Source organism: Manihot esculenta, chromosome 9 (genome assembly GCF_001659605.2).
Source record: "Manihot esculenta cultivar AM560-2 chromosome 9, M.esculenta_v8, whole genome shotgun sequence".
Lineage (NCBI taxonomy): Eukaryota > Viridiplantae > Streptophyta > Magnoliopsida > Malpighiales > Euphorbiaceae > Manihot > Manihot esculenta.
In genome coordinates, this window is record NC_035169.2 from 1,315,554 (window position 1) to 1,328,178 (window position 12,625).

General features: G+C 35.0%; 2 protein-coding genes across 2 annotated transcripts; both read left to right on the forward strand.

Annotated features, from left to right (window-relative positions):
* The first annotated feature begins 502 nt into the window (after nucleotides 1-502).
* On the forward strand, nucleotides 503-5,318 carry LOC110622754 (basic transcription factor 3). Its single transcript, XM_021767374.2, has 6 exons — nucleotides 503-670; nucleotides 999-1,066; nucleotides 1,246-1,394; nucleotides 1,488-1,544; nucleotides 4,528-4,566; nucleotides 4,674-5,318. Exons 2-6 carry the CDS (start codon nucleotides 999-1,001, stop codon nucleotides 4,847-4,849), a joined length of 489 nt encoding a protein of 162 aa, XP_021623066.1. The 5' UTR covers nucleotides 503-670; the 3' UTR covers nucleotides 4,850-5,318.
* Nucleotides 5,319-8,723: 3,405 nt separating this feature from the next.
* On the forward strand, nucleotides 8,724-11,991 carry LOC110622753 (nascent polypeptide-associated complex subunit beta). Its single transcript, XM_021767373.2, has 6 exons — nucleotides 8,724-8,882; nucleotides 9,212-9,279; nucleotides 9,459-9,607; nucleotides 9,705-9,761; nucleotides 11,440-11,478; nucleotides 11,578-11,991. The coding sequence occupies exons 2-6, from the start codon at nucleotides 9,212-9,214 to the stop codon at nucleotides 11,751-11,753; spliced, it is 489 nt and encodes a 162-aa protein (XP_021623065.1). The 5' UTR covers nucleotides 8,724-8,882; the 3' UTR covers nucleotides 11,754-11,991.
* Nucleotides 11,992-12,625: the final 634 nt, after the last annotated feature.

Genomic DNA, 12,625 nt, shown 5'->3' on the forward strand with positions numbered 1-12,625 from the left:
GACGATATTCCTTAACAAACAGCCAACTACATCATTGCCGGATTATCAAAAAATGCTATATTCATCTCCACTTACTTATATAGTATAAAAGAAGAAAAATCATAGAGGTAAAGGTACGCTGTTTTTTGACGCAAAAACTCTAAGAAATTTACTATATTCACTATCTTCTCCAGTATTTTGACTTGAGTGTTAGAGTAACTGCCCTAAGCACCCATCACTATCTCATATTCTCTTCTTTGTATGTGTAGTCAATCACAACGTAACTCCATTCTGGTCACGTCATCGATTTAGACTTTGAAACATCACTAACTAGTTAGATAAATAAATAGACTAATGCTTAATGGTTTGAAAACATAGGGACTCATTAATTTGTTTTTGAAAATAAAGAGATCAAATAATTAGTTTTATTTAACTACACAGATCAAATAGTAATTGCTGCTATAAACAAACTATTTTGCTGAACGACAGAGTTTTAACGGAAAACCACATCGTTTCGATTTTGGGGGTTACAGACGAGCCCTAAAATACATGTCCCGATGTGCAGCTGCTCTTTTCCCCTTTCTTTCTCGGCTCTACCCTCGACCCTTTTTCTATTTGTCCCCCAACTCATCTCTTATCCTCCTTCGAGCTCAGACGACTGTCTTGCCCTCTCTCACTTGCATTCTCGAAGGTGAGACTTGCTTATTTTAAAAAATGTCACAGATTTCGTCTCACAATACTGTGATTTCAGGTGTCGTGTCCATATCTGAGTATCTTTAATTCCCGACCAAGTTTGGTTACTCTAAAGCTTACCAATGAACTGCTATGGACAGATGATTTTAGCCTTCGATTTTGGGCCTTTGTCTTTGTCAATCATCTTTATATGTGCCTTTTGTGTTCTGGGATTAACTGTTTTATGCAAATTCCCCCCTCTATTTCCCGGGTCATTCTCTTGTTATTGTTGTTACTGATATGTGATGTAAAGCTTTTATTTTCATATATCCCTTTGTTATATGCAGATGAATAGGGAGAGACTTATGAAGATGGCTGGTGCCGTTCGCACTGGTGGGAAGGGCAGCATGAGAAGGTGGGATGTGTATTTCAACTTCTAACTATCAAATTTATCTCATACGATATGCCTATATCAAGTATTTATCAATTGGGTACTATTTAAATTTTCTTATGAGTGGTTTGGCTTTGGCTACAATGAGTTTCTGGCAGTACTTGGTTGCAAATATTCTTTTAAAGCTTTGTTCTTTACCACAGAAAGAAGAAGGCCGTACACAAGACTACCACTACGGATGATAAAAGGCTTCAGAGTACACTGAAGAGAATAGGAGTGAATGCTATTCCTGCAATAGAGGAGGTCAACATATTTAAGGATGACACAGTTATTCAGTTTGTGAACCCCAAAGGTGAAGGCTGCTTATGCTTATGGATTGATTTATTTACATCTTATAAGCTGCTCATAGTAAACAAGCTTTATAATTTTTTTTTTTAAATTTCAGTTCAAGCATCAATTGCTGCCAATACATGGGTTGTTAGCGGCTCTCCGCAGACTAAGAGTATGGCTCTAATTCTCCCATCACTTGTAGGCATTACATGACTTCTATTTCCAATACTTGGATTTGCTATGGTTTTGTTTTCAAATGTCGCGCTTGTGGTTGTCGCTTGCCCTTGAGACTAAGAAGGTTGACAGTATTATGTGAAGAATGACTGAAGAGGCCAAGATGAAGTAACAAAAATTATAAATAAGAATGTTATCAAAGGTGACGTTAAGACACTACTGAATTGTTTATGAAATAATAGAAAAGCTTAAAAATTATGAACTTCAGGATATTGTGTGCCTATAGTTGAATAAAGATGCCTCAAAGGTGAAAGGAGCTATGTTACTTGGACTCGTATATGGATGTCAGATATGGGTGCATATCATGGAGGTATGGATCTAAGTTTAGACATAGGTGCTTCGATAAGATATATTATGTAAAATAAATTAGAATAAAAAATATAAAATTACATAGTGATAATTATAGTTTAAATAGATTATTAAATACAACTAAATATATCATCCAAAATACAATTAAAGAAATATTTTTATGCAAATACATAAACTTAATCTTGAGAGAGAAGAATGCTCCATTAACTATGCATGAATATATCACTCAAGCATCTAAGTGCACGAATATGTGTTAGACATCATAGTTGTGAAAGGCTCAAGGTGCACCGAGGTGCAAAGGGGGTTTGGAGCCTAGACGCAAGGCGCAAGCCCGCGCCCGAGTAATGTGAGGCACTAAAAAGAAAAAGATAGATAAAAATCCAAAGATTCATTAACATTCTAGTAAACATAAACCAAAATGTAATAAAGTTAAAGTAAAAAACATCAAATGCTAACACTAACAATTCTATAATCACTATTCACATTCACATTTCTATAACCACAATCATAATGCATCTTCATAATCACAATTTCACTATTCACAGAATACATTACTTGGTCTCTCTCTACAATCATAATGGCACAATTCACAATACATCAAGTACTTAAAGCACAATTCTCACCTAATTGAACACAAATTCACAAGTAACATACAGCTGAAAAAAAAAGAAACAGAATAGCAATAGCACAGAACAGATGCAGCAACAGATCTGGTCGACAGCAACATTAGAAAGTGTTGAATCCCACATCGGTTGTGGAAAGGGGTAATGTGCCTCTCATATGGGCTATAGGCACTCCTCTCCCTTGAGCTAGCTTTTGGGGTGAGTTAGACCTGGCCCAAATTTAACATGGTATCAGAGTCTCTCCATCCGATGTTGGGCCTCCTATTAATATGTCATGTACCAGTAAAATTCTGGGCATATAAACATGTTATGTACCAATAAAATTCTGGGCGTGAGAGGCTGTGTTGAATTCCACATCGGTTGTGGAAAGGGGTAATGTGCCCCTTATATGGGCCATAGGCACTCTTCTCCCTTGAACTAGCTTTTGGGGTGAGTTAGGCCTGGCCTAATTTTAACAGAAAGAAAAAAATTGGGCGGCATGCCTGCAGAATTACAACCATAGGGAGAATAAATGAGAACAGAAAGAGGAAAATGAGATGAGAAGGAAGAAAAAGAGAAAGAAGAAAAAGAGGAAGGAGGATGATAAACAAAAAAACAAAAAAAAGAAATAGTTACTTGAGATGGGATTAAACAGGTATGTAAAATATTAATGATTATTCATTATTCCTCTTCTTTTTTTTTTTTCCTTTCTCTTTTTCTTTTTTCTTCTTTTTTCTCCTTATGGCATATGCTGTCTTGAAAATAAAAGATCTAGGGCAAAAAATTTGACACCTTAGAGAAAGGGTGCGTGGTACGGCGCAGGCCCAACTCTCCAACGCATGCCTGAGTGCGCTTGGGCTACAGCGCCCGCCTGGGGTGGTGCAAGGCACTAGCCCTGGCGCTTGGTGCGCCTTGCGCCTCAAGCGCGCCTTTCACAACAGTGTTAGACATATATCCCATGTTTTATCCCATGAAGTGTCATGTTGACATGAGTATCGCATGGTAAAATAAAGAGTCAAAGTATCAAAGGAAAGGAGTCATGGAGCTAGGCACGTAAGTGGTAAGATGCACAGTTAATAAATTAAGACACCTTATCTTGTATAATAGAACTGTTCATATTAATAGCATAAAATAATTGGAATTCACCATCTTTCCTTTTGACTAAAACAAACTACATAAAACTTAAGTCTAATTAACAAGCTACATGCTTATCAATTCATGCAAGTTGGTTTAATGGGTAGCAGATTCATCAAAGAAAAAGGCAAAAGAAAACAAGAAATGCGGGGTTTAGGAGGCAGCATAGGAGAATGAAGCAAAGGAAGTGAGGAAAGTTGCAGAATAGATGCGAGAAAGAAGGGAAAAAAGGGACCAATTGAGGAACAGCTGTGGTAGATTGAAGAAAAGGGAGTGAATGAAAATTACGATAGCTAAGCTTATAAAAGAAAAAGATCCCAGAAAACAAATCTTTTATGCATTTTTTTTTATTTTAATTAATTGCTATGCATGATGTGATGGGTTATATAATTTTAATCTCCTCAATTACTTTTACTAAGTCTTTGTGTTCCTCGAATGTTATCTTTTGTCCTGCCTTTTCCTTCCTTGTGCAGCCATTCCTATTTTCCTTTTTCCAGTTTTCTTCTTGAACTGGAGTCCCATTGAAGTCTATTAAGATATTCAAATCCTAACCAAAAGTAATTTGGCCCCTGTTTTTTCATATATTTCCAAAAATCCATAAATTATAATAACGTATCTGATTGCTTAAATTGCAGAAAACATAATACCAAATTACTTTTGATGTCCCCAATATGAAATCTAGACCAGAATTCTAAATTTCTCAGGTCTTCTGAATGTTGAAATTGCAGAAATACAGTACCAAAATGCTCTATGATGTCTCTAATATGAAATCTAGACTGCATTTGTTAATTAACCATTTCTCTTGCTCAGTCCCATGTGTACAATTGAGCTTACATTGCATGAGAACTAACGAGTTTTCATTTTCTTTTTCTTCAGAATTGCAAGATATTCTCCCTCAAGTACTAAGTCATTTGGGTATGCAAATTCCAATTTGCTACATGGTAGTTTAGTTAAATTTGGAGTTTGTATTTGACCGTATTCTACTAACTCGATTTTATTTTTTTAAATCTGCTAATGTATAGGTCCTGATAATTTGGACAACTTGAAGAAGTTGGCGGAGCAGATCCAGAAGCAGGTGCCTAGTGATGGTGCTCCAGCAACTGCAGCACAAGAGGATGATGATGAGGTCCCAGAGCTTGTAGCTGGGGAGACTTTTGAAGCTGCTGCAGAGGAGGGTAACGCTAACCCTGCTGCTTAGGAAATATAGACAGGGAGTTTGTGCTATTTTATAATACACTTCCTACTTCTTTCTTTCTTTTTTTTATTTTTTATTTTTAAAATTTGTCAAGTTCTTGCTTTTGTAGGTTATAACTCGATCATTCATCTTATTTTCTAGAGATACTGGATGGTTCAGATCGACTTTATAGTTTCTGAGCAATTTCTGATTCGTGGTCAGTATTTTACCATTTTTAATTGCAATTTTTAAATAGTTGTAGACCTCAAATCTGTTGTTCTCCCCTCTCTAAGCCACCGAGACGTGTAGTAATGCGGACAAAAGCAAAACAGAGCGTAATATGGTTGGATTTGAGCTCAAATTAGCCATGAACTAGTGTCGTTCCTGTTTTATTCTTTTTTTTCTTTTTTTTCTTTGCTAAAGATGGAGTCCTGTAATAATGAAATGTGGATATTGGCATTAAAAATTTATATCTTTGCTGTTTTTTTGCATCTTAATCCAATTTTTTATTTTTGACACAATAAATTTGAATTTAAAAGCTTTTGACGATTTACTTATAGATTTAGTCTGATGACAAGTGTATCAGATTTAGTCGGAAGTGTATTTGATTAAATTTGAAAGGTCTAGATTTTACTCGACCAATTTCTAATCCCATTTTCCAAAAAAAAAAACAGATTTTATCTAATATTTGAATTTCAAATTATGGAACAGGTGCAGTAGTTTATGTGTTATATGATATGTACTGTTTTAATACTTTCTATGGGAATACGCATTACACATTGAATAATAAAAATACACATTACTTGCCACCATATAATAAAAGTTACCTCACTGTATAATAAAACTAACTAAAAATAAAAGTGTGCAATTGATTGGTAAAATAAAGTACTTGTTTTTTATAATCACATTACAATTTGGTATTGTTTATAATCAAAGCACTAATGAAATTTAAAAATAATGTAGAATATGAGAATTAATTTATAGTTAGCAATAATGAATCTATAAATAAAAAAAAAAGTGTAATAGTAATAATTAAATATTCAAAAAAAGTCACAAAATTTATGAGATTCAACTAAGATATTCATTTCAAACTAACAAATACTACAAATCTACTTAATTATATTATAATGAAAACTATCATTGATGAACCAACTCATAAAATCTAGATTTTATGATTTTGTGAATGAACATATCATTGATAAACAGACTAATTGTTGTACGCCAACAACCATCAAAAGAAAATCTCAATAGCAAAGAAGGCATTGACTTTGGCATACTAACAACCATTAGATACGAAATAGAAATAGGGCATTGTTATAAACTAATAGCCATTGAAGGCGCAATTTGACCACATGTAAGGGTATAAAGATGAAAACATCATCTTCTTAGGGAAGATTAATAAGAAAAGAATGTCGTTTTCTTAGAGATAAGGGCATTGTCTTTTCTAGAATATGTAAATGTCGCTTTCATCTTCTATGAAAGCTACAAAAGAAAGATACAAGCAAAAAATAAGGAAGAAGAAGAAAAGTAAAAGAATGGAAAAAGAAAAGGAATGGGACGGCTAGTGAATGATAATAAGATGAAAAATGATTAAAAAAAAATGTTTTAATTGGTTAGGTTTAAGAGGAACGAAATGGTGTGTGATGTTCTGAGATTCAGAAAATAGGGTTTTACAGTGTGTGTATTCTTGGATGGAGAGGAAGGTTTTTCCCTCCTTTTATTTCTTTTCTTTTGTCTGCTAATGATGTCTAATGGCCTCTCTGCTATAGTGTCACTTGTCTCTGTCATGCAGGTCCGTACGTATGGCCAAGCGGCCATTTAATTTCCCTCGGCTCACATGCGGGCAGGGCTGCGAAATGACTAAGCCTGCTATCCTTCATCACATCACATCACCGGGCTGGGTATCTTCTCATCAAACCTGGGCTCACGGACGACTGGCTTGCCCCATGTGTCTGGGCCAAGACTTAAGATGATGGACCGGTTAACTAAAGAAGGCCCCATGGGCTTTGGATCAGCGCTGCTTTCTTGGGTCCGGCCTTGCCCAGGGGTGGTAAGGCCCGACGGTCATCAATTGCCCCTTTACCTTCTCAGCAGTTATTGCATGATTGATGAGGGGGTAAATCTCTAGAACCCATTATGACCGCACGACCTGAGGACGGCTCCCATCAAAACGTCTTTTCTTTGTCTTACTGTTTTCAAAATTCAAAACCCCAAATTTTCACAAAACTCTTCTTCTCCTTTTGCTCTTTGTGTGCTCGATCTCTCTCGTTTTCCTGCAAAATTGTCTTCAAGGTACGTCTTTTGCTTTGCAATGGATAGTCTTAGGCTTTCTGATGTCATGAATCTAGAGTCTAACATCACCCCTTCTTCCCTGGCAACCTTCTTTTCTCGGGAGTACTTGGATACCCCTTTTTCGTATTAGGGCTCCTTACCGCAACGAGAAGATCGTTCTTCCCGATCCTTCTCCCTCTGGTCTCATTGACCCCAGAGGGACCGTAGCCTAGTTTTTTTTTATTAAACAATGAGAGTTTGGCTTGACCTTCCATTTCTCCCTTTTTTTGTTGAGGTCTTCCGATACTTTGAGATAACTCCTCACATGCTTACCCCCAACTCGATTTTTTTCATGTGCTCCTTCAAATCTGTCAGTCTAAGTTGGGGTTTCACTCCTACAACTCGTTTATTTTCCATCTTCTTTCGCCTGGTCTGAGCTAGTTAGGGTTTCTATTACTTTGCTCTGCGAGGAGGATTGTCTATTTTTTTCGGGTCATAAAGACTCCATCAAGGGTTGGGCAGAGGAATTTGCTGTGGTAGAGTTGAAGGGAGGCCCCGAGTTGTCATGGCAGATCGATCTCCCCTAAAGGAATGTGTCCCCGTACTGCAACGACCTTCCTAAACTAAATAGCTTAGTTGACTCTTGATGTTGCTGTCACATACTCCACTTTAGCTGTGGACTGAGCAACCACACTGTATTTTCTTGAATTTCTCCAAATCATACTTGGTCCTACTGTAAAAAAAAAAAATCACTTCTGCTCTTCATATTATCTAAGGACCCTATCCAATCACTGTCAACATATCCTTCCAATTTCATGTATTTTTCCTTCTATACATAATTCCAAGGCCGTTGTTCCTTTAATATATCTTAATACCCATTTTGCAGCTTTGAAGTGAATTTCACTTAGACATAAATCTTGAAAGCAAACTTCCTGCAAGCATCATATATAGTCTTGTTGTTATTAAGTAAAACAAACAACCAATTAGACTTCTATATACAACTTCACCTACCTTAGTTGCACTATCTATTTTACTCAATTTCTATTTGGAGCTAAAGGAGTGCTGACAATTTTTGCATTAAGCATACCAAACTTCTTAGGAAATAATTTTGCTAATTTATTTTATTAGGAAATAATTCTCGAATTTAATATTGGAGCCGATTATAAACAATTGAAACTAAAAATGTTACTATGTAATTTTTATAATTCAGTGAATTTAATTATTTAGTTCCTTATTTTTTAAAATATAATAATTAATCTATATCTTTTTAAATTATTAATTATTTAGTTTTTATCATTTCTTCGAATTACTAAATAACTATGTTTTTGAAAGTATAGGAGCTTAATAGTAATAGTTTTAAAATTCTAAAGACTGAATCATTCTATTTTAGAATTACGAAGATGAAAAAGGATAATAATACTATAGTCATTTAACGCATTACTAACTAGTTGGATAAATGGAAAGACCAATGCTTAACCCACTAATGTGTTCTGGAAAAAAGAGGGATCAAATAATTAGTTTTATTTAACTACAGGGAGCAAATAGTAATTGTTGTTATGAACAAACTATTTTTCTGAACGACAGAGTTTTAACGGAAAACAACATCGTTTCGATTTTGGGTGTTACAGACTAACCCTAAAATACATGTCCCGATGTGCAGCTGCTCTTTTTCCCTTTCTTTCTCGGCTCTACCCTCGACCCGTTTTCTATTTGTCCCCCAACTCATCTCTTATCCTCCTTCGAGCTCAGACGACTGTCTTGTCCTCTCTCACTTGCATTCTCGAAGGTGAGACTTGCTAATTTTAAAAAAATCTCACAGATTTCTTCTCACAATACTGTGATTTCAGGTGTCATGTCCATATCTGAGTATCTTTAATTCCCGACCAAGTTTGGGTACTCTAAAGCATACCAATGAACTGCTATGGACAGATGATTTTAGCCTTCGATTTTGGGCCTTTGTCTTTGTCAATCAGCTTTATATGCGCCTTTTGTGTTCTGGGATTAACTGTTTTATGCAAATTCCCCCCTCTATTTCCCGGGTCATTCTCTTGTTATTGTTGTTACTGATATGTGATGTGAGGCTTTTATTATCATATATCCCTTTGTTATATGCAGATGAATAGGGAGAGACTTATGAAGATGGCTGGTGCCGTTCGCACTGGTGGGAAGGGCAGCATGAGAAGGTGGGATGTGTATTTCAACTTCTAACTATCAAATTTATCTCATACGATATGCCTATATCAAGTATTTGTCAATTGGCTACTATTTAAATTTTCTTATGAGTGGTTTGGCTTTGGCTACAATGAGTTTCTGGCAGTACTTGGTTGCAAATATTCTTTTAAAGCTTTGTTCTTTACCACAGAAAGAAGAAGGCCGTACACAAGACTACCACTACGGATGATAAAAGGCTTCAGAGTACACTGAAGAGAATAGGAGTGAATGCTATTCCTGCAATAGAGGAGGTCAACATATTTAAGGATGACACAGTTATTCAGTTTGTGAACCCCAAAGGTGAAGGCTGCTTATGCTCGTGGATTGTTTTATTTACATCTTATAAGCTGCTCATAGTTAACAAGCTTTATAATTTTATTTTTTTTTTAAATTTCAGTTCAAGCATCAATTGCTGCCAATACATGGGTTGTTAGCGGCTCTCCGCAGACTAAGAGTATGGCTCTAATTCTCCCATCACTTGTAGGCATTACATGACTTCTATTTCCAATACTTGGATTTGCTATGGTTTTGTTTTCAAATGTCGTGCTTGTGGGTGTGGCTTGCCCTTGATACTAAGAAGGTTGACAGTATTATGTGAAGAATGACTGAAGAGGTCAAGATGAAGTAACAAAAATTATAAATAAGAATGTTATCAAGGGTGACTTTAAGACACTACTGAATTGTTTATGAAATAATAGAAAAGCTTAAAAATTATGAACTTCAGGATATTGTGTGCCTATAGTTGATTAAAGATGCCTAAAAGCTGAAAGGAGCTATGTTACTTGGACTCGGATATGGATGTTAGAAATGGGTGCTTATCATGGAGACAAGGATCTAAGTTTAGACACGGTGCTTGGACACATTATATTATATAAAATAAATTAGAATAAAAAATGTAAAGTTATATAATGATAATTATTGTCTAAATATATGATCAAATATAACTAAATACATTATTCAAAAAATACTAAGAACTATTTTTATGCAAATACATACACTTAATCTTGAGAGAGAAGAATGCTCCATTAACTATATATGAATATGTCACTCAAGTGTCCAAGTGCACGAATACTTGTTAGACATATATTCCATGTTGTATCCCATAAAGTGTCGTGTTGACACGGGTATGGCATAGTAAAATAATGAATCAGAGTATCGAAGGAAAGGAGTCATGGAGCTAGGCATGTATGAGGTAAGATGCACCGTTAATAAAATAAGACACCTTATCTTATATAATAGAACTGTTCATATTAATAGCATAAAAGAATTCAAATTCACCATTTTTCCTTTTGACTAAAACAAACTACATAAAACTTAAGTCTAATAAACAAACTACATGATTATCAATTCATGCAAGTTAGTTTAATGGGCAGCAGATTCATCAAAGAAAAAGGCAAAAGAAATGCAGGGATTAGGAGGCAGCATAGGAGAATGAAGCAAAGGAAGTGAGGAAAGTTGTAGAATAGATGCGAGAAAGAAGGGAAAAAAGGGACCAATCGAGAAACAGCTGTGGTAAGATTGAAGAAAAGGGAGTGAATGGAAGAGTACGATAGCAAAGCTTATAAAAGAAAAAGATCCCAGATCTTTTATGCATTTATTTTATTTTAATTAATTGCTGTGCATGATGTGATGGGTTATATTATTTTAATCTCCTCAATTACTTTTACTACTTAGTCTTTGTGTTCCTCGAATGTTCTCTTTTGTCCTGCCTTTTCCTTCCTTGTGCAGCCATTCCCATTTTCCTTTTTCCAGTTTTCTTCTTGAACTGGGGTCCCATTGAAGACTATTAAGATATTCAAGTCCTAACCAATAAATTTTGGCACCTTTTTTTTTTTATATATTTCCAAAAATCCATAAATTATATTAACGTATCTGATTGCTGAAATTGCAGAAAACAGAAAACCAAATTACTTTTGATGTCCCCAATATGAAATCTAGATCAGAATTCTAAATTTCTCGGGTCTTCTGAATGTTGAAATTGCAGAAATACAGTACCAAAATGCTCTATGATATCTCTAATATGAAATCTAGACTACATTTGTTAATTAACCATTTCTTTTGCTCAGTCCCATGTGTACAATTGAGCTTACATTGCATGAGAACTAACCAGTTTTCATTTTCTTTTTCTTCAGAATTGCAAGATATTCTCCCTCAAGTACTAAGCCATTTGGGTATGCTTTTGCTACATGGTAGTTTAGTTAAATTTGGAGTTTGTATTTGACCGTATTCTACTAACACGATTTTATTTTTTTAAATCTGCTAATGTATAGGTCCTGATAATTTGGACAACTTGAAGAAGTTGGCGGAGCAGATCCAGAAGCAGGTACCTAGTGATGGTGTTCCAGCAACTGCAGCACAAGAGGATGATGATGAGGTCCCCGAGCTTGTAGCTGGGGAGACTTTTGAAGCTGCTGCAGAGGAGGGTAACGCTAACCCTGCTTCTTAGGAAATATAGACAGGGAGTTTGTGCTATTTTATAATACACTTTCTCCTTTTCTCTTTCCTTTTGTTTTTTTTTTTGTCAAGTTCTTGCTTTTGTAGGTTATAACTCAGATCATTCATCTTATCTTCTAGAGATACTGGATGGTTGTTCAGATCCACTTTATACTTCCTGAGCAATTTCTGATTGGTTGTCAGTATTTTACCATTTTAATTGCAATTTTTAAGTAGTTGTAGACCTCAAATCTGTTGTTCTTCCCTCTCTAAGTCACCGAGACATGTGTAGTAATGAGGACAAAAGCAAAACTGAACGTAATATGGTTGGATTTGAGCTTAAATTAGCCATGAACTAGTGTCATTCCTGTATTATTTTATTTTTTTTTTGCTAAAGCTGGAGTCCTGTAATAATAAAATGGGATATTGACATTAAAAATCTAAATCTTGGCTGGTATTTGCGTCCTAATCCAATTTTTTATTTTTGACACAATAAGTTTGAATTTGAAGCTTTTGATGATTTTATCCATACTTGAATTTCAAATAATGGAACGTGTGTTAGAGGCGATGTGTTTGTATTTTTTCTTTAAATATTTTGTGAAAATTCATATTACACATTAAGATATATATGACGGGCAGTCATATAATAAAAGTAATCAACTAAAAATAGAGGTGTGCAATTGGTTGGTAAATTGAAATACTTATTTTTTATAATTATATTATAACTTAGTACTCTTCACAATCAAAGCACTAATGAAATTGAAAAATTAAAGCACTAATGAAATTTAAAAATTATGTACAATGTGAGAACATTAATTCATAATTAGCAATAATAAATTCAGATCTTTTAAAAAAAAGCCCTATCATGTGAATGTGTAATAGCAA